Raw genomic sequence first — 16,091 nt, 5'->3', positions numbered from 1 at the left:
ACTGGGGCGGAAGTGGAAGCAGCTTTGGTGACGCTTCAGAAACACGTTGAGCTAAGTTGTCAATCAACCTGGCACCAAACGCTCGACAGTCAAAGCCAGAGCATTAATTACAGATTCAGGCTTTATTTAGTAGCAGTATGAAAGGCGCTGCATTTGCTTGTTTTTCGACGTGACTCCAAACCTCAAGAGGATATGCTGTGTTTTTATCTCACAGAATCTCATTCAGGAAGGAAGCACTTGCACTGGAAACCTGCAGACCAGAGCTAACCCATTTTATTTTTTGACTGCTTCACGGCTCATTTCTCTCTGCACTTTGTGGAAATGAGAACGACATTATTCCTGCTGCACGCCATCTCATGCTACTGGTTGGTCAGTGCCACACTTTCAAAAACTGATGCGAAGAAGTCGCATAAAGCTGAGGCCGAGGTGAGTAGAACTTCAGGTATTTTACCTTGAAATGGTTGTGAGATGACAGGTCAAGCAAGTCCTCCCCTATCTAGATGTCTGTTGACTCACTTGAAATTTTCAGGGTCAGTAAATAAAAGGCCCATATCCTCGACTGTCCATTCACGATAATGTTTGTCTTTTATTTTCTTTTGATCTTATTTTTCAGACTTCTCCAGCTGAGTTATCCGTGTTGGAGAGAGGCCTTGTTGTGTCAGACCCTCACTGGAAAGACATAGTAAAAGAGGAAAAGAGACATTGCACACAAATCAAGAAAACATTTCAAGGACATGTTCTTGGATATGTCACACCTGTAAGTATAAAATCCAGCCCAGCAACATGCCTTCTGTCTATTTGCTGCTTTTTAAGTCAACAACACTAAATATCACAGCATAAAGGAATTGGATTTGATATGAACTAAGTCTTTGTAAATCTAGAAAGTTACACTAAGCTAATGCAGCTGCATTAGTTCGTCTTTGTGGTAGCCACATGAAATGTTCTAAAATTGTGCAATATTTCCATTTTGTGCTTTTTGAAGAAACTCAAAAAGGTGAATTCTGACTAAATGGCTGACACTAGTAGAATTGAAGCTGCCAATTCATCCATCAATTGATAGAAGTTTAATGTTACCATACTAATAAATATTCATTCATAATCTGAAGCAGATAACACAGTCATGTTATTTCAAGGTTCTATCTGAACTGTTTTTCATTGGCGACACTGTCTGTGTGCAATTTAGAAAGTATGTAACTTTTGAAGATTGAAAACAAGAAATAATCCAACATTGCACGTCTCAGGCTTTTATTTTAGATGCCATGGCATCAGAACAAGTATGCATTTTTTTCTTGAATCATATTGAAGTTTAAAAATCTGGTATTGTGAAAACCCAGAGTATCATTAACCATTGGAGTTAAAGAGTGCCCTCCTGAACAAACTTTGCACTGGCACAGTTCCTTAAGCACCCAAATCCTTGTTTTTGGTTTTTTGTTTTCACAGCAGCTCTTATCCAAGAGCACAGACCCAAGATAATCCTAATTTAGCAGATAACAGCAGCTCATCAACATATCAGTAGGACTCTTGGTGTATGATGGTGAGAAAGATTGTTAGTGTAAGGAATGATCAGTGGAGGAAAAAAAGTAAGTTGAGGACATAGTTTCCAATTCTTGGAAATTGTCATGTTTTTTTCAAGTTTGATAGGCCAAACAAGTAGTTACGTTTTAAGAGAATGATCAGATCAGTCACAAGAAATTATCCCTACTTCTATCCTTTAAATAAGAGGTCATAAGAAAAAAAAAACACAAGACTTGTCCTTTGGTGTTCCATGTGTAGTTTTTTTCCCACTCAGTATCAGTGCCATATTTGTTTTGTCCCATTCTCCAGTGGAATTCCCATGGCTATGACATTGCGAAAACATTTGGCCCTAAACTGACTTCAGTGTCTCCAGTGTGGCTTCAGGTCCGCCGAAGAGGCCCTGAAACATTTGATGTTACAGGACTCCATGATCACGACCCAGGTAGAGGACATTCACCACTGACAGTCACATGCTTTTCTAGTCTTAAAGAATAGCTTTTATAGTCTTTTTCTGGGCTGATTTCTTGTCAATTATTGAAGTGTCACACCAGCCTGCTTTTCATCTCTCCAGGCTGGGTCAAATCTGTACGAAAATCCAACAAAAAAGTCAGGATGTGTAAGTGGACGCCTTTCCCCGCACACAATTAAACCATGTTATGGTAGCGTTGTCAGTACAAGTTGTTTCAGTTTAGACTCTTTTCATTTGATTTTATATTCAAGTTTTTTCTTTCCATGTCAGTGCCGCGGCTCTTATTTGATGGCTGGTCTTACCAGGACTACATGAGTGTGCTGGGGAGTGAAGATGAAATTGAGGAGCTTGGAAGTGAGCTGGTGGATGTTGCAAAGGTAATCAAGAATTTTGTTTAGCTTTTCCTTCCTGGTAACAGTATCATGCTTTATAACCTGTGGTTAATAAAACTTTGGCTTTGCAGACTGAAGGTTTTGATGGTTTCACCTTGGAGATGTGGAGCCAGCTGGGAGGCAACAAAAGAAAGTGAGTTATCCTGTTGACAAACGTTATAAATAAATAGATTATGTTGTTCAGAAGCAAAATAATCATGCATGCAAAATCGTTTACAGAGAGCTGGTCCACATGGTGAAACACATATGTGAGATGTTGAAGGCAAAAAAGTTGGACTGCATTCTTGTTATTCCGCCAGCTGTGACAAGGTGACTGAAAGTGGTCTTCTTTCAACAACAGTAAATGCTTAAATGTTATTTTAAAAATGGCGCTTATTCTTGCTTTATTTTTATCTTCATCAGCACAGGGCAGCCAGGAATGTTTGGCAGGGAGGAGTTTGAGCAGTTGGCCCCTGTCGTCGATGGATTCAGCCTTATGACGTACGATTACTCCAGTGGTGGCAGGTGAGCATCAAGCACCTTCAAGTGTCAGAAAAATGATGTACAAAGATTCATAGTGGTAAAAAATGTAAAGCGTACTCGTAGATTTAAGGCATTATTCTCTGTTCTTCTGTTTTTTGTTATAGAGCAGGCCCAAGCTCTCCTCTACCCTGGGTGAGAGACTGTGTACTTCAGCTGGCGCCCAATACTCAGTGGAGGCAGAAGATCCTGCTTGGATTTAATTTGTATGGTCTTGACTTTGCAAGCCAGGAAACAGAGCCAATCCTAGGAGGACGGTAATATTTTACAGAAAATAGTGCAGATAATGCAACATTGTTGCTATTAAAGGTAAACTATGCAACTCTGGATGGAGAGGCACTTTGCACCAAGACAGTCTGGCTGCAGTATGTACATCTCTGATGATCACTCTCAGACTCTTCATCTGAGACACCGGCTCTTTAAGATCAGAAATGCCATAACCTACCGATACAACGTTTTAGATTTTTTCCTGTAAATTTAACTTCATAAACAAAATCTGGCGGTTAATTTATGAGATAACCACACTGCAAACATTACATTCCAAAAACCATTTCATAAATAAAACAGGGAAAAAGGTCAGAGGTCTAATCCAGGATTAAATTATGTATCACTCCTTTTTAGAAGTAGTTACACGAACTGTGGCTTGCTTTAGCTTCTTTGACTTTAGTTAAATCTGACAGAAACACTAGGGATGTAATTAACATTACTGCATAAGCCAGTGTACCTAAGTTAGCATTAGCAACATGAGCTTTAGCAAATGTAGCTAAAGCTAATGTAGCTACCTAGAGAGCATAGCTACGTAGCCACTTCATGAGCTTTGCTTAGCTATGTTAGCTCAGTATCAATGTCGCTTACACAGCTACTGGAGTTAGTAAGCTGAGCTTGCTGTTAGAAAGTTTTCATGGAGGAAAACCATTTTTCCTGCAAGCAGACTGTTAACTTGGCTTTATTTATTTATTTATTTATTTTAATTAAGTTTTGGAGGTCAGGTTTTTAATTTATAAAATTTGTTATCCTACACCTACCTTTACACTAAACTGAAGTTTAATCCAATTTTAATTTGAAAGTTTTAGCATATATTTCCATTCAGAAAGAGACGTCTCAGACAAACAGTCTGTGGGAAATGTGGCCGTCAGAGATGTACAGTCTCCAGCTAGACCCCTCACCTTTGCACAAGTCCCTCAGACCAAAACAAAACTCCACTGCTTCCCGTCCTCCCTCATCTGTTCGGATAAATTGCAGCCATTTCTGGCACTGATCTCAATACATTTAGCCCCAAGATGATTCTGTTTACATTTCTATGCAGTATTTTAAGATTTTAGTCTTTCCGTCAGTTTGGAAAGTCTGTCGTCACTCTATAATATAACTTCACTCTTGGTTTTAAGAAAGTCAGTGTTCAACAATGTCTTAAGAATGTGTGTAATTTGAAGAAAACTCCACTAATTTAGCATTAGCATGACATTTTCAAACTCATGTTGGTAATTTAAGATATTTCTGTGTCATAAAGATCTTTAAATTACATTTCCAATCATTTGTCAGACCTGTTGACAGCGTTATCCACATAAAACACAAGTTCCAACAGTTCAGCTAGAGATTGAGGTGTTATGTTAGCTGTGGTTGCTAGATTTAGGCATAGATGAGTAGCAGGCTGGATTCTGATAATTCAATGCTGTTTTACTTCAAATCACCATATTTTTCAGCATACTTTTATGTTCATGACAAGAATACCAATGACTTTTCAAGCAACAAGGCTCCAAAAAGTAAACCAAAAAATCCTTGTGTGGGTGTGATTTGATCTGATTGGACTGGCAGTGCACTGACAACAACCAAAGTTGACAGCTTGTCTGCTGCTCCAAAGCGAGTGACATCAGTTCTTTAAATAATCCATGTCCATGTTTAAAAAAGGTAAATAATGTATGTTATAATGTTATAAGTTTTGTTTTAAGAAAAAAAAGATGAATGAGGAAATTGGTCTCTTTAATACTGTTTTAAACTACTCTCCTTTTCACTGCAGGTACATTGAGCTTTTGCGAGAACACCGGCCAAAACACCTGTGGGATGAATATTCTGGCGAGCATTACTTTAGCTACAAGAGGTATGGATTAATCTGAATTCAAGCCCAGAAATATCAGTCAAAATGAGCATTTTTTGACGTTACATGTGACTTTAATTTCAGGAACAATGGAGTCAAGCATGTGGTGTACTATCCATCACTAAAGGCAAGTCCTGAAGAAACAGTGATTTAACTGCAATTATGTTTTTATTAGATTAAGTGACACTAGCAAACGTTAACACTTTTCACATTATTTTACAGTCGATCTATCTACGGGTTTCTTTGGCAACTGAACTTGGAACGGGGATTTCCTTATGGGAATTGGGACAAGGACTGGACTATTTCTATGATCTCCTATGAGAGTGGATTTCAAAGTGAAAACTGTGGACCTAAAATCATCAACACATTTTCTCTTTTTCCCAAATATGTTGCACAAAAAAATTAAGGCTATAAGCTCAAGCTGGTGTAAATCTTCTTTTATAAGTGGGTGACGTGATCTCAACCTGTTCGCGGTTTAAAAGTCAATTTGAACAAATCTGGGATTTGTTGATTCAGAGGATGCTAGCTGTGGATGATAGGTACCTAATTAAGTTGTATTCTTTTTCATGAAACCGACTGAAAGAAATCAACTTGTACAGTTCAGTCAGAGTGCAGTAACATCTCCATTTCACAACGAAGGTGCATGATCATTAATATGTACATGTATGTGAAAATGAAGGGTTATTTTTCAGAGGCCTTCTGAAATCTGAAGCCTCTCTTCAGTTCAAACCTCCATTTCTCAAACCATTTTGCACACAGGGAATTTGATGGTTTCTGCTTGCTGTGAAGATGCATCAATTTTAGCTTTGTCTTGCATCGGACAACCCAAGTTGCAGCTTCTTTTAACCTTCAAATCAAGGCATTTGATTGTCCAGTTTTATTAATTTTATTCTTTGTATTATTGACACGGGTCAAAATTATATACAGTGTTGTCAAACATCTGTTCTGACACGGACTCTTCCAATATTTGTCTGGAATGAATGTTTTAATTACATGAATATAAACTTGGAATGACTCAGCAGTTTTTCCTGATGTTACATTTTCTGTTTTCACTTCGCACTACAGAGCAGGATCAGATTATTCACAGCTAGTGACGTCGACTGCATGTTCTGTCCCGTGATGAGGTGTCTGTCTATTACCACATGTACAGCATCTTCAGGGCTAGCTGTTAAACAAAGAGATATACATGAGAAGGCTTTAGAAATGTTGTCTAAGCATTTATCAAAATAGCATACGTGCTCTGCAGGTCAGCTCACCTGTGTATGATCCTCCACTGTCCCTCACAAAGTCCTCCACAACCAAAGGAAGGTTGGCAAAGTCAGGCCTCCGTACCAGCTCAAACACTGACGGCTTTTGGCAAAAGACAATTCTGTTATTCAACAGCTTCAACATATTAACAAGTTAGAATGAATTTCCTTCATGTTGACTGACCCCAGTCAAGCTGTAACCACTGAAGATCCAACTCTGTCCCTCAGTGGCACAACAAAGTCCAGACACTCCTTGTCCCACTGCACAGACTGGCTCTGCATAGACAAAACAAACAAACAAACAAACAAAAAAACACTTTGCATCCAAGTCTCTGGAAAATATCACACACCCAAAACTGCTTCCAAAAAACAACTCTGGACTAACTTTGGTGGGAGATGAAGTGTGTGAGAATGCGGTGCAAAGAGCCACTGTGTGCCAGGTCATTCAGTGCTCCAGGGCAGTCTGGGATGAGCAGGGCCTGGTATCGAGCACCTGGAAGAGGTCATTCTGACTTTACTGACCCGATTCCAAGCAACAGCAAAACAGCACATGTACAAACAAGAATGGATATTCTTACCATCTATAGATTCAAGTTTGGCCGGTGTTGCATAGGGTTTCACATTGAAGTCCTGCACCCATCTGGCAGTGCTTTCATCAACTCCAACAAAATCTATTGGCTTCCCCTGAAATAAAATTAGAAAAAAAAATTAGATCAGGGTTACAAAAGCCAGAGGTGATGACTTAAATCCCTTGTTTGGACCATATCCCAAAAATACTCAATTCTTGTGAAAAATGAAAAAACAAAACCTTCATATTTAGAGAGATGGTATTGTTTTTAACAGTCTGCAACTAATTTAAATGTTGACAACCAGTTAATAACCTATTAAGTCTTCAAACCAGCAGTTCTCAAATGGTTTGGCAACTTGAAAAGTCTTGGTGTGCTGTGGAAATTTGTAAAGCCATACATTGTAACTACAACAACTTAAGTTACTGTAACATGTTTTTGAATGGATATGCATCGGTGGGCCTTGAAGTTTTGGCTTGATCTCAGGTGTGCCTTGGGCAAAAAAGGTTGAAAACCTCTGCTTTGGACTATCTTGCCAGCCTGCAGATACGCCTGAGGTCAACTTTGAAGATTTGAAAGGTCTCTCATGGGAAAAAAAAAACCCAAAACGTTTTAACATCCAAAAATTGGGCAACTGTAGTGACCTTTATGGTATTTTAATGGTGTAATAGCACAAGTGAAAAAGATTTAAATTTTAAAAAAATAAAAACTACAGTTGTCTGTCAAAAACATTCCCAGACAAGCAATACCCATGATGAGTCTTTAGGAAACACTTAAAGTCACAGGTGGGAAGCCTAACTCAGTTGATAACTTCACTCATGGTGCCAATGGGTGTCTCAAATAAAAACACAACAATCCATCCACCAGAAATATGAGCAAATGCACCCCAGCAGGGATCACTATACAACAGGCAACAACCAAACTCAACTATATCACATTTAAACACAGCTGTTTTGGGGTGTGATGTGAAATCATTCTCTCATTATGTGCTATTGTTACGCCAACAGAGGTGGAAAAAGTACAAGAGTATGGTACTCAAGTAACAGGGTCAGACATTTCATTTATCTCTGATTAAAACGTAGCAAAGTACAAGTAACAGTACGGATTTCAAGATGTACTCAAAAAAGTACAAGTACACGAATAAACTACGCAATTACAGTAATTTGAGTAAATGCAATAAATTACTTTCCACCCTTTTTTCGCCTTCACTTGATAAATGAAGCATTGCAAATAATAATTTCCCAAATGAGCACATTAGATCACCACGAAAACTCAGTAGTGCTTCCACTCTTCTAACACATTAACGATATCAGTGATAGCGGACATACAGGGGAACATGTAGGATACTCTTTTATGCACCATGGCGTGTTTTTCAGATAGAAAGTTGGTTTGACTCTTACCCCAGGTGTTGCTGTTTGGAGATTAAACGCGGATGAACAAAGGCTGAAGGACTGATGGAAAGACTTTGCTGACACTCCTGAAGGAACAAAACACAGTTTGAAGTCTGGGAGAGGAACTAGGCAAACCGTAACTGTATGTTTTAAGCTAAATAACGATGGTAAGTAACGTTTTCCAAAGGGTTACAGGCAAACGTAGAAAAATTACATAAGAATGTCCATATTTTAACAAAACTGAGTGTCCCTGTGTTAATAATTTACCGTCGTTACACCGGTTGTTATAAAGAAAATAACGGTCCTACCTTGAGCGGAAGCGCTCGCCACTATCAAACAGGTTGGTTTTGCAGACATTTCATTTATCTCTGTGTTCCCTCTATATGAAGTATTTCAGCTAAATTAAACCAGGTGTAAATGAGTAAACATGTAACACGAAGTCATGCAGAAGACAGGCGGAGAGGAAGAACAGTCAGCTGACAACAACATCCGCTGAAGAATTTCAAAATAAAAGTTTCATGCCAAATGGTGAAATGAACCACTAGTACATGTGAGATCACGCTGGAAAAAAGTCAAGATGTTTATTTGCTTCTCCGTTGGAGATGGAGATAAATTTTAAATTGTGCATTTGAGAGCATACATTACAGACAAACTGGATACACAACAAGACAAACTCTGAATGAAAAAATAACCAAAGCATGCTCATTTCAGTTGCTCTTTTTTGTTACAGATCCATAGTGTACACTGTGTTGGTATAAAGGAGATATACTTTAAGCATACATTGGGAGGGTATTGCCATACAAAGAAACGTGCTGCCCAGCAGCAATATAGCACTCATTATGTTTGTGCATTTTTATTCACTATTTTTTAATTGGCAACTTAACAGTATTTGGATGTGTGTACATTTTAGACATCAAAATACCTGATCCAATATTTTACATGTAGTGATGTGGCTTGTTTTATGATTTTAAATAATTCAAACATCAGTATGGATCTTCTTTCAAATTTTGATAAAGGCAACACGTAAACATCATCCCCACAAGCTGAAAGAAAAAAAAAAACAGGAATTTGTTAGTTCAACAATTAGCAGATAAATTCATCGTTAGCAGATCAGCTTCGGATATTTTGAAAAAAATTTAATGTGGTGTTGTTAATATAAATTAGTATTTTGCTGTACCTGTAAAAATGCAATCCCAATGCCCACTGCACCAAGGATATACAACTGACTCAGGATGAACTCCTCTAATTTCATAATGCAGCCTCCCTGAGAGCAACACAAAAGGAATTCCTGTCACAGCTCATAATACTTAAAGCATTAATTCAAAACAAAACAAACAGTTATACCCACCTCCACCTTGTAGATGTTGGACGGATGGTCCCTGCGACCACAGAGGTCACTGGGAGTTTTACAGCAGCTGTCAGGGACAAGCCGCTCGTTGTGTGTATCCTGGATCCACACACTGTCCATCCAGTCTGAGGAGTTGTAACTGCCACAACACTTAAACTGAGGGAGAGAACCAGTGCAGGATGAAACAGAAAATGTCATTTGAAAATGACAGCCTGGTACTTGATTCCCACATACAGTGCCTATAAAAAGTATTCACCCTCTTGGATATTTTACCCCTTTATTGATTTAATAAATCAATCATGATTAACAAAATTTGGCTTTTTAGACCAACAATTACAAAAAATACCTCTTTAATGTCAGAGTGAAAACAGATTTCTACAACGAAATGCCAATTATATAAATATATATAAGGCTTGCACATCTGGATACTGCAATTTTACTCCATTCTTCTTTGCCAAACTGCTCAAGCTTTGTCAGGTTGCACAGGGATTGGGTGTGAACAGCCCTTTTCAGGGCCAGCCACAAATCCTCTCTCGGATTGAGGTCTGGGCTTTGACTTGGCCACTCCAGAACATTCATTTTGTTGTCTTTAAACCATTTCTGTGTAGCTTTCGCTGTATGCTTAGGGTCATTGTCTTAGATAATAAATTTTCTCCCAAGTCGTAGTTCTCTTGCAGACTGAATACGATTTTCCTCTTACCTATCTTTGCAAGTCTTCCAGGACCAGCTGCTGAGAAGCATACTCACAGCATGATGTTGCCAACACCATGCTTTACAGTGGGGATGGTGTGTTTGTGGTGGTGGGCAGTGGTTGGCATCTGCCAGACATAGCATCTTGTCTGATGGCCAAAAAGCATCATTGTGGTCTCATCTGACCAACGAATGTTCTTTCACTTGACCACAGAGTCTCCCACATGCCATTTGGTGCACCCTGGTCAAGATTTAATATGATTTTTGCATGGTCTCTCCCATCTCAGCTGTGGAGGCTTGTAACTTTTTTAGAGTACTCACAGGTATCTTTGTGGCCTCTCTCACTAGTCTCCTTCTTGCATGGTCCCTCAGCTTGTGAGGACGACACGTGCAGGTTTACACATGTGCCATATTCTTTCCATGTCTTGATGATGGATTTAACTGAACTCTTGGGGGTGTTCAATACCATGGAAATGTTTTGTATCCATCCCCTGACTTATACTTTTGTCTGAGTTGCTAATGGTGTTCTTTTGTCATCTTAGTGTAATGGTAGCCAGGAACACTGATAAACCTCTGTCTAGACCTTCCAGACACAGACTTCTTTAAAATACAATCATTTGAGACACATTCACTGCACTCAGGTGATCACCATTTCACTAATTGTGAACTACCAGCACCAATTGGCTGTACCTCTGATGAATTAGGTCAGTCAATTTAAAAGGGGGAGAAAAATTATGCAGTCACTTATTAAACAAAATATATATATTTTTTATTGACAATACTTTGTAGAAAGCTGTTTTCACTTTGACAAGATGTTTTTGTGATTATGAAATCAATAAACGGGTATAACATCCAAGGGGCTGAATTAATTTTATAGGCACTTTATTCAAGTAAAAAACACTCTTTAGTTAGTATAATTGTCTGCTTCCATACCTCCTGATGAAGTTTATCCACAGCCTGTGTGACACTTTCCTCTCCAGGCTGCTGGTATTTCTGCTGCATGGTCACCATTAGGTTCTGTCTGAGCTCCTCATCCAGCTGTGAGGCAGGAGAAGCACTTCAGTGATAGTATAGGAAAATAATCTGTCACCTGCAAATCCCCACCCATCAATAAAAATTGCCTGAGTTCAAGTTTCTCTCCTACCCTGTAACATTCTTCTTTACCTGTGCAACGTCTACACATAACTCAAAACATATGGGCCTATCTATGCCGTAACCCCACACTCCTCCACATGAGCATACTTTATAGGAAAATGCAAACAAAAATATTCTCATTACTTGACAGACAAAGTGCAAAGAGTGTAAACAGATCATTCTACATCAGCCTGTTGGAGACACAGATTGATGTGAAATGGAAACAGGGTGCAGCAGATTACCTGGTAGCAGAGAGGGAAACACTGGAGTGAGAGAAAGGAGGGAGAAAAGATGAAACACAGAAAACGGAGACAAAAGAAGAACATATGCAGAGAGGCATGCAGAGAAGATTTCATAAGAGACAGTTCAGAGACAGATTTCATGCAAGGCAAGAGAATGTGGATGACGACGGTGAGTAAAGTTTAAATCACACGACAAAAAAATGAATTATGAAGAAATAATCACATGCGAGAAGAAAAGTCAGATTTTTAGAGTGCTTTGGAGAGATTTAAACTCTATGGCATGCACAGAATATGACGTAAAATCAGATTTTTACACATTTCAGGTACTCTACCGGGAAACATTTTTCAAAAATACACTTTTTATATTTGTCAAATATGTAGAAATAGATAGAAACTACAGACAAGCACTAACCTCTTGGTAGTTTATGTAGGCCATTACTCCAGCAATGATCTCCAGCAGGAAGATACAGAGCAGCAAGACCAAATACTACAAAAATGAGAAATGGATTAAAAGAAACACTGCATATTTGGAATAAAAAGTAGTTGGCTAACATAAAGTCTACCAGTTTTCAGGAGGGGTTATTGTACATTCATTTCTTACATTATAAAATGAAATCTGATTTTAGCATTAAAATTATCTGAGTGACCAAAAGGATAAAATGTAGCCCAATTAACAAAATAAACTTGACTACAGGAAGTTGTTCATTTAAAGAGCTGGAGGTGTATATTTAAATAGACATTCTGTAATACTTCCTCTCTCTACCGCTGTCCGTCTGTCAGTTATAGCAGGTGCTTGTGATGCCGCTCATACCTCTGCTATGAGTTGCAAACTAAATCTAAACTCTTAAAGAAACACTCTGCATAACTCTGTCTGTTATAGCTGTCACTTCTGTCTGACGCACTGTGTAAGAAGGCCGACTGGACACCAAGGATTAAATTTCAGGTTATTTGTATAAACATGAGTCAGACGTGTCCTCTTTTGTTTTAGACTCAACAATATTAAACAAGGTTGATGCTTTAAAAATGTAAAATAATACATAGATAAAATCTTAGTTATGGGGCATTGTTCATGGGACTTAAACAGCTCACCACAATCAAAAGACTCTTCATCTCTTTCAGAGTAGCACAGCAGCCAATCATCCCAGTCACTATCACGATGATTCCAGCAGCTATCAGGATATAAGCCGAGGCCGAGTAGAAGCTTGAGTTGAGTAAACTGATGTAGTCGCTCTTCTCCACCAGAGTCCACACACCCACTGCAAGCACGGCCCCTCCTGCCAGCTGAAAGAACGCAATGGTATCAGCCCAATTTAAACCAGATGCTTGTATAAAGAATGCATGCAGCAACTGAATTTTCAACTGTTTCAACACAGACAGATACAAACAAGACAACGCCTCTTACCGTCAGCCTCAAGAGACGCTCAGATTGATCTGGTTTTATCAGAAGCCCACCATGTGTGTAAAAAGTTTTATGTTTCAATGGAAATTTATTCTGGACACGCTTTAAAACCTCTTATTGTTATAAATTAGAAATAAGTTAATAAAGAAGATAAAGCAGAAAAATTAAGACATTATAAATCATAATGTGATATTGTACATCTTTATATGTCTGTCTTGACTTTTTCTTGTTTCTCTTTGACGGTTGAGGACAGCAATAAAAAAAAAATTAAAGTATTTTGAAGTAAATACAACAGAAGTCTGTGTTATTACCCACCAGGCAACACTTCCAGAAATTATTAAAATCCCACACAAAATCAAGTTTCAAAATTATGAAAAATTAGGCAGTAATCTCTACTCTGGAATGCTGTGGGTATGCCCACTGAATGTGTTGAAACTATGCCCACTCATAGGAAAGACACACTTCTCTCTGCTGTTAAAAACTATGACATAAATTCTTAAAATTCTTGCATTTGTGGAAGTAGCAATTCTAGACAGGAGGTATAACTAGATAGAAAACCTGCAGACTGTATTATCAAATTCAAAGTGATTGTTATCAAGTGGGAGAGATGCTAGCATGCTTTTACATTATTGCACTAGGGGTGAGATTAAGATAGGGAACCTGTCACCAAGCTCCTATTTGGCCTTGCTCAAAAAACACTTGAGCCTATGGCCCAATCCAGATGAAGGTGGGTGTTTTTTAAACCTGGTTTTTCTGTATTTTGGCCCTTTGTACACACACTGATTTAGGTCACAGGAAACTCACCCATGTAGAACTCTGTCAAGACAGAGAACTCTAGATTAGGAAAACAGAGTTTTGGGCTTGTAATGTCACCAGTTCCTCCTCTGTTTGATGTTACCAGTATGTAATGTTATCACTTTAGTAAAAATTGGTAGGCTAATACTGACCTTGTGCTGGTGTAAGCTTTGCTAACTGGACATGCTTACACTTGTATACAGATGCTCTCCCACTATGAACAGATGTGCCAACATCTGTGATTTTGGATGAGATCTGGTCCAAGTTGATGGAACAACTTTGACAATGAAAGGTCATGGCAGAGAAATGGAAAGAAATGTTGCTCTTTTTTATGCATTTTCATCTGGAAATAGATTTTTGTTTGAACAGCATGTCTGGATGGAATTATTTAAACAGAGGAGTAAAACCTCTTGGTTTACAAAAATACCAAGCTACATGTGGACTAGGCCTGAAGCTGATGAGAACTATCTAAATTTCTGATTCAGTCAAAGATAGTTTTGTTATTTCACCTACTCTTTTAGAGAATAAATGGTGTGTTTGGAGAGCAATATCACATTTTGCTTTGAACAGTTTTAAAGCTCTTGCAAGAGTTTGTTTGTTTCAAGTTTGGCACCTCCTCTGGACAAAGTAGTACTCTTATCTTTTTGCTGAACTTGTTATGTACAATTGTGTGCTGCTGTTTTTTAAATCTATTGTGCTTTCATCAAGAAGTAGGATGGTTAAATTTATAACCAACTGAGAATTTTTGACTTGGCTATAAAAAAAAGAAGACAGTTTCTGGAGCCTGCCGTAAATCACTGCATCTGAAACAATATTAATCTAAGTCTTATAACCAGCTAAAAATCTTAAAAGCAGCTTTAAAATCTATAACACAAAAGCAGCTCACAGGAACTTTATGAAGTATAAAAATACCCATTTTTGTACAGTATATGTGAGAAATATCACTCAAGGTTAACGTTAAAGTGAAAGACGGTGTGGTTCAGGGGATGCTGACCTTTCAGGTTGTTCGTAAAATATTAGTATTATTAAGACAAGTGTTCACAACACCCTTCAGAGAGTTTTTCTTTTCTGGATAGAGAGAACTTTTTGTGTTTCCTAGTTTACTTACCCAAAAAAGAATATTAAAGAGAAACAGTAGATATTTCAGACAAATAGTCCCACAAGTTTGTGGTTTTTCTCCTCGGGCTTCCATCCTGAAATATAAAAAACATGTATCAATACACTGATAGTTGATTTACACCCATGGAGCACATAAAAATAAACTCTAGTGGACTATATAAAAAAACAGATTGAATCAAGCAAAGCCCACTCTAACACAGCTGTTATGGTATAGGGAAGATTTTTGTCACACTTCGGACTCACATGACCGAAGGCTTATGCCTATTAGTGGGATATCTGATTGAGACTATGTCTCTTGTGATATACTACATGGAGGAAATTCCTCTCTCAGTCTGCTTAAGTCCCAGGTTTGGTGTCAAAATGTAATACTGGGTGGAGCTGTGACACAACCACAGTGTACGTGCTCTCCTGACAGCATGTTTTAACACTTTATGTGTGATACCATTAAACTGCATTTAAAAACCACATAATAGTTCAACAGAGAAATAGGAGGAGCCCGAAGATGGAATCAAATATGTTATGGTAAAAACATGCTTAACAACTTGCGTCACATGTCATCTAGCAGACAGAAATATATGTCCCCCATCTCAGTAACTCAATCTGATACACTCACACTTTAATGTCTTAACTTATGAGTCCCTCCGCTTTTATCCAAACCTAAACTGAACTTTCTGCATGCCTTTTAAAAGAAAAGTCATGAACAGCTTATTTTAAATCTGGGTATTGGTGAACATCTGTCTGTATAAACACGAAGTGATAATAACTTTAAAGACAAGTAAAGTAAAAGATAATGCCAGAAAAATATCGTTACATCAAACATGTTAAAAACTACTGCTGTTACTCAGCAGTAGGAAAGAACTCTGCATGTGTTAATGTGACTGAAAACAAAATCTCCCAATGGCCAGAATCAGGGTTATTTTTAACTCATTGTGTCATGGAAAAACTGCTCTCCCTTTCCGCTGAGACTAAAATACTCCTACCTGATTTTAGATGATGGGCCCTGAAGGATGCAGATTATCGGGGTAACGTCTTCCCAGATCCGGTCAACCCCAGTGTCAAAGCTCTGCTGTCTCTTTGAAGGTTAACTGCAACAGTGCAAGTTCTCAGTTAACACTCAGACCCGAAGCCTCCCACTCGAGTGTCTGAGAGTCTGTCCTCTTTTGGCACAACAGG

The 16,091-nt window shown here is 38.3% G+C and overlaps 3 protein-coding genes across 4 annotated transcripts; 1 reads left to right on the top strand and 2 right to left on the bottom strand.

The window, feature by feature from the left end:
- The first annotated feature begins 15 nt into the window (after positions 1–15).
- On the top strand, positions 16–6,005 carry chid1 (chitinase domain containing 1). Its single transcript, XM_041794837.1, has 12 exons — positions 16–426; positions 614–757; positions 1,825–1,957; positions 2,087–2,131; positions 2,255–2,361; positions 2,448–2,509; positions 2,596–2,685; positions 2,779–2,880; positions 3,003–3,152; positions 4,910–4,990; positions 5,072–5,114; positions 5,210–6,005. Exons 1-12 carry the CDS (start codon positions 322–324, stop codon positions 5,306–5,308), a joined length of 1,161 nt encoding a protein of 386 aa, XP_041650771.1. The 5' UTR covers positions 16–321; the 3' UTR covers positions 5,309–6,005.
- Positions 5,381–8,681, bottom strand: gatd1 (glutamine amidotransferase class 1 domain containing 1). Its single transcript, XM_041794841.1, has 7 exons — positions 8,500–8,681; positions 8,201–8,277; positions 6,813–6,918; positions 6,620–6,727; positions 6,419–6,510; positions 6,244–6,337; positions 5,381–6,152 (listed from the first exon to the last, which is right to left on the bottom strand). The coding sequence occupies exons 1-7, from the start codon at positions 8,546–8,548 to the stop codon at positions 6,037–6,039; spliced, it is 642 nt and encodes a 213-aa protein (XP_041650775.1). The 5' UTR covers positions 8,549–8,681; the 3' UTR covers positions 5,381–6,036.
- A 66-nt stretch (positions 8,682–8,747) lies between these two features.
- On the bottom strand, positions 8,748–16,067 carry cd151 (CD151 molecule). 2 transcript variants are annotated; one of them, XM_041794839.1, is made up of 9 exons: positions 15,899–16,067; positions 14,908–14,992; positions 12,695–12,886; positions 12,018–12,092; positions 11,606–11,626; positions 11,163–11,267; positions 9,540–9,695; positions 9,369–9,455; positions 8,748–9,234 (listed from the first exon to the last, which is right to left on the bottom strand). In XM_041794839.1, the coding sequence occupies exons 2-9, from the start codon at positions 14,989–14,991 to the stop codon at positions 9,175–9,177; spliced, it is 780 nt and encodes a 259-aa protein (XP_041650773.1). In that variant the 5' UTR covers position 14,992; positions 15,899–16,067; the 3' UTR covers positions 8,748–9,174. The 2 variants fall into 2 exon arrangements, with proteins under 2 accessions (XP_041650773.1, XP_041650774.1); XM_041794840.1 differs by lacking the exon at positions 11,606–11,626.
- Between the last annotated feature and the right edge of the window lie 24 nt (positions 16,068–16,091).

Source organism: Cheilinus undulatus, linkage group 9, assembly GCF_018320785.1.
Source record: "Cheilinus undulatus linkage group 9, ASM1832078v1, whole genome shotgun sequence".
Lineage (NCBI taxonomy): Eukaryota > Metazoa > Chordata > Actinopteri > Labriformes > Labridae > Cheilinus > Cheilinus undulatus.
The sequence above is the reverse complement of the archived record's forward strand: the minus strand, read 5'-3'. Positions and strand labels throughout refer to the sequence as shown.

Bases quoted from the DNA above. Each gene is read 5' to 3' on its own strand.
- chid1 (XM_041794837.1), top strand. From the start codon at position 322: ATGAGAACGACATTATTCCTGCTGCACGCCATCTCATGCTACTGGTTG. The intron at 2,362-2,447 runs GTAATCAAGAAT...TTGGCTTTGCAG, and splicing joins AGCTGGTGGATGTTGCAAAG to ACTGAAGGTTTTGATGGTTT. The intron at 2,510-2,595 runs GTGAGTTATCCT...AATCGTTTACAG, and splicing joins CTGGGAGGCAACAAAAGAAA to AGAGCTGGTCCACATGGTGA.
- gatd1 (XM_041794841.1), bottom strand. From the start codon at position 8,548: ATGTCTGCAAAACCAACCTGTTTGATAGTGGCGAGCGCTTCCGCTCAA. The intron at 8,278-8,499 runs GTAGGACCGTTA...TTGTTCCTTCAG, and splicing joins GGCGAGCGCTTCCGCTCAAG to GAGTGTCAGCAAAGTCTTTC. The intron at 6,728-6,812 runs GTAAGAATATCC...GACCTCTTCCAG, and splicing joins CAAACTTGAATCTATAGATG to GTGCTCGATACCAGGCCCTG.
- cd151 (XM_041794839.1), bottom strand. From the start codon at position 14,991: ATGGAAGCCCGAGGAGAAAAACCACAAACTTGTGGGACTATTTGTCTG. The intron at 11,268-11,605 runs GTAATCTGCTGC...CCTGCCTCACAG, and splicing joins GTTTCCCTCTCTGCTACCAG to CTGGATGAGGAGCTCAGACA. The intron at 9,235-9,368 runs GTACAGCAAAAT...TTTTTCTTTCAG, and splicing joins TTGGGATTGCATTTTTACAG to CTTGTGGGGATGATGTTTAC.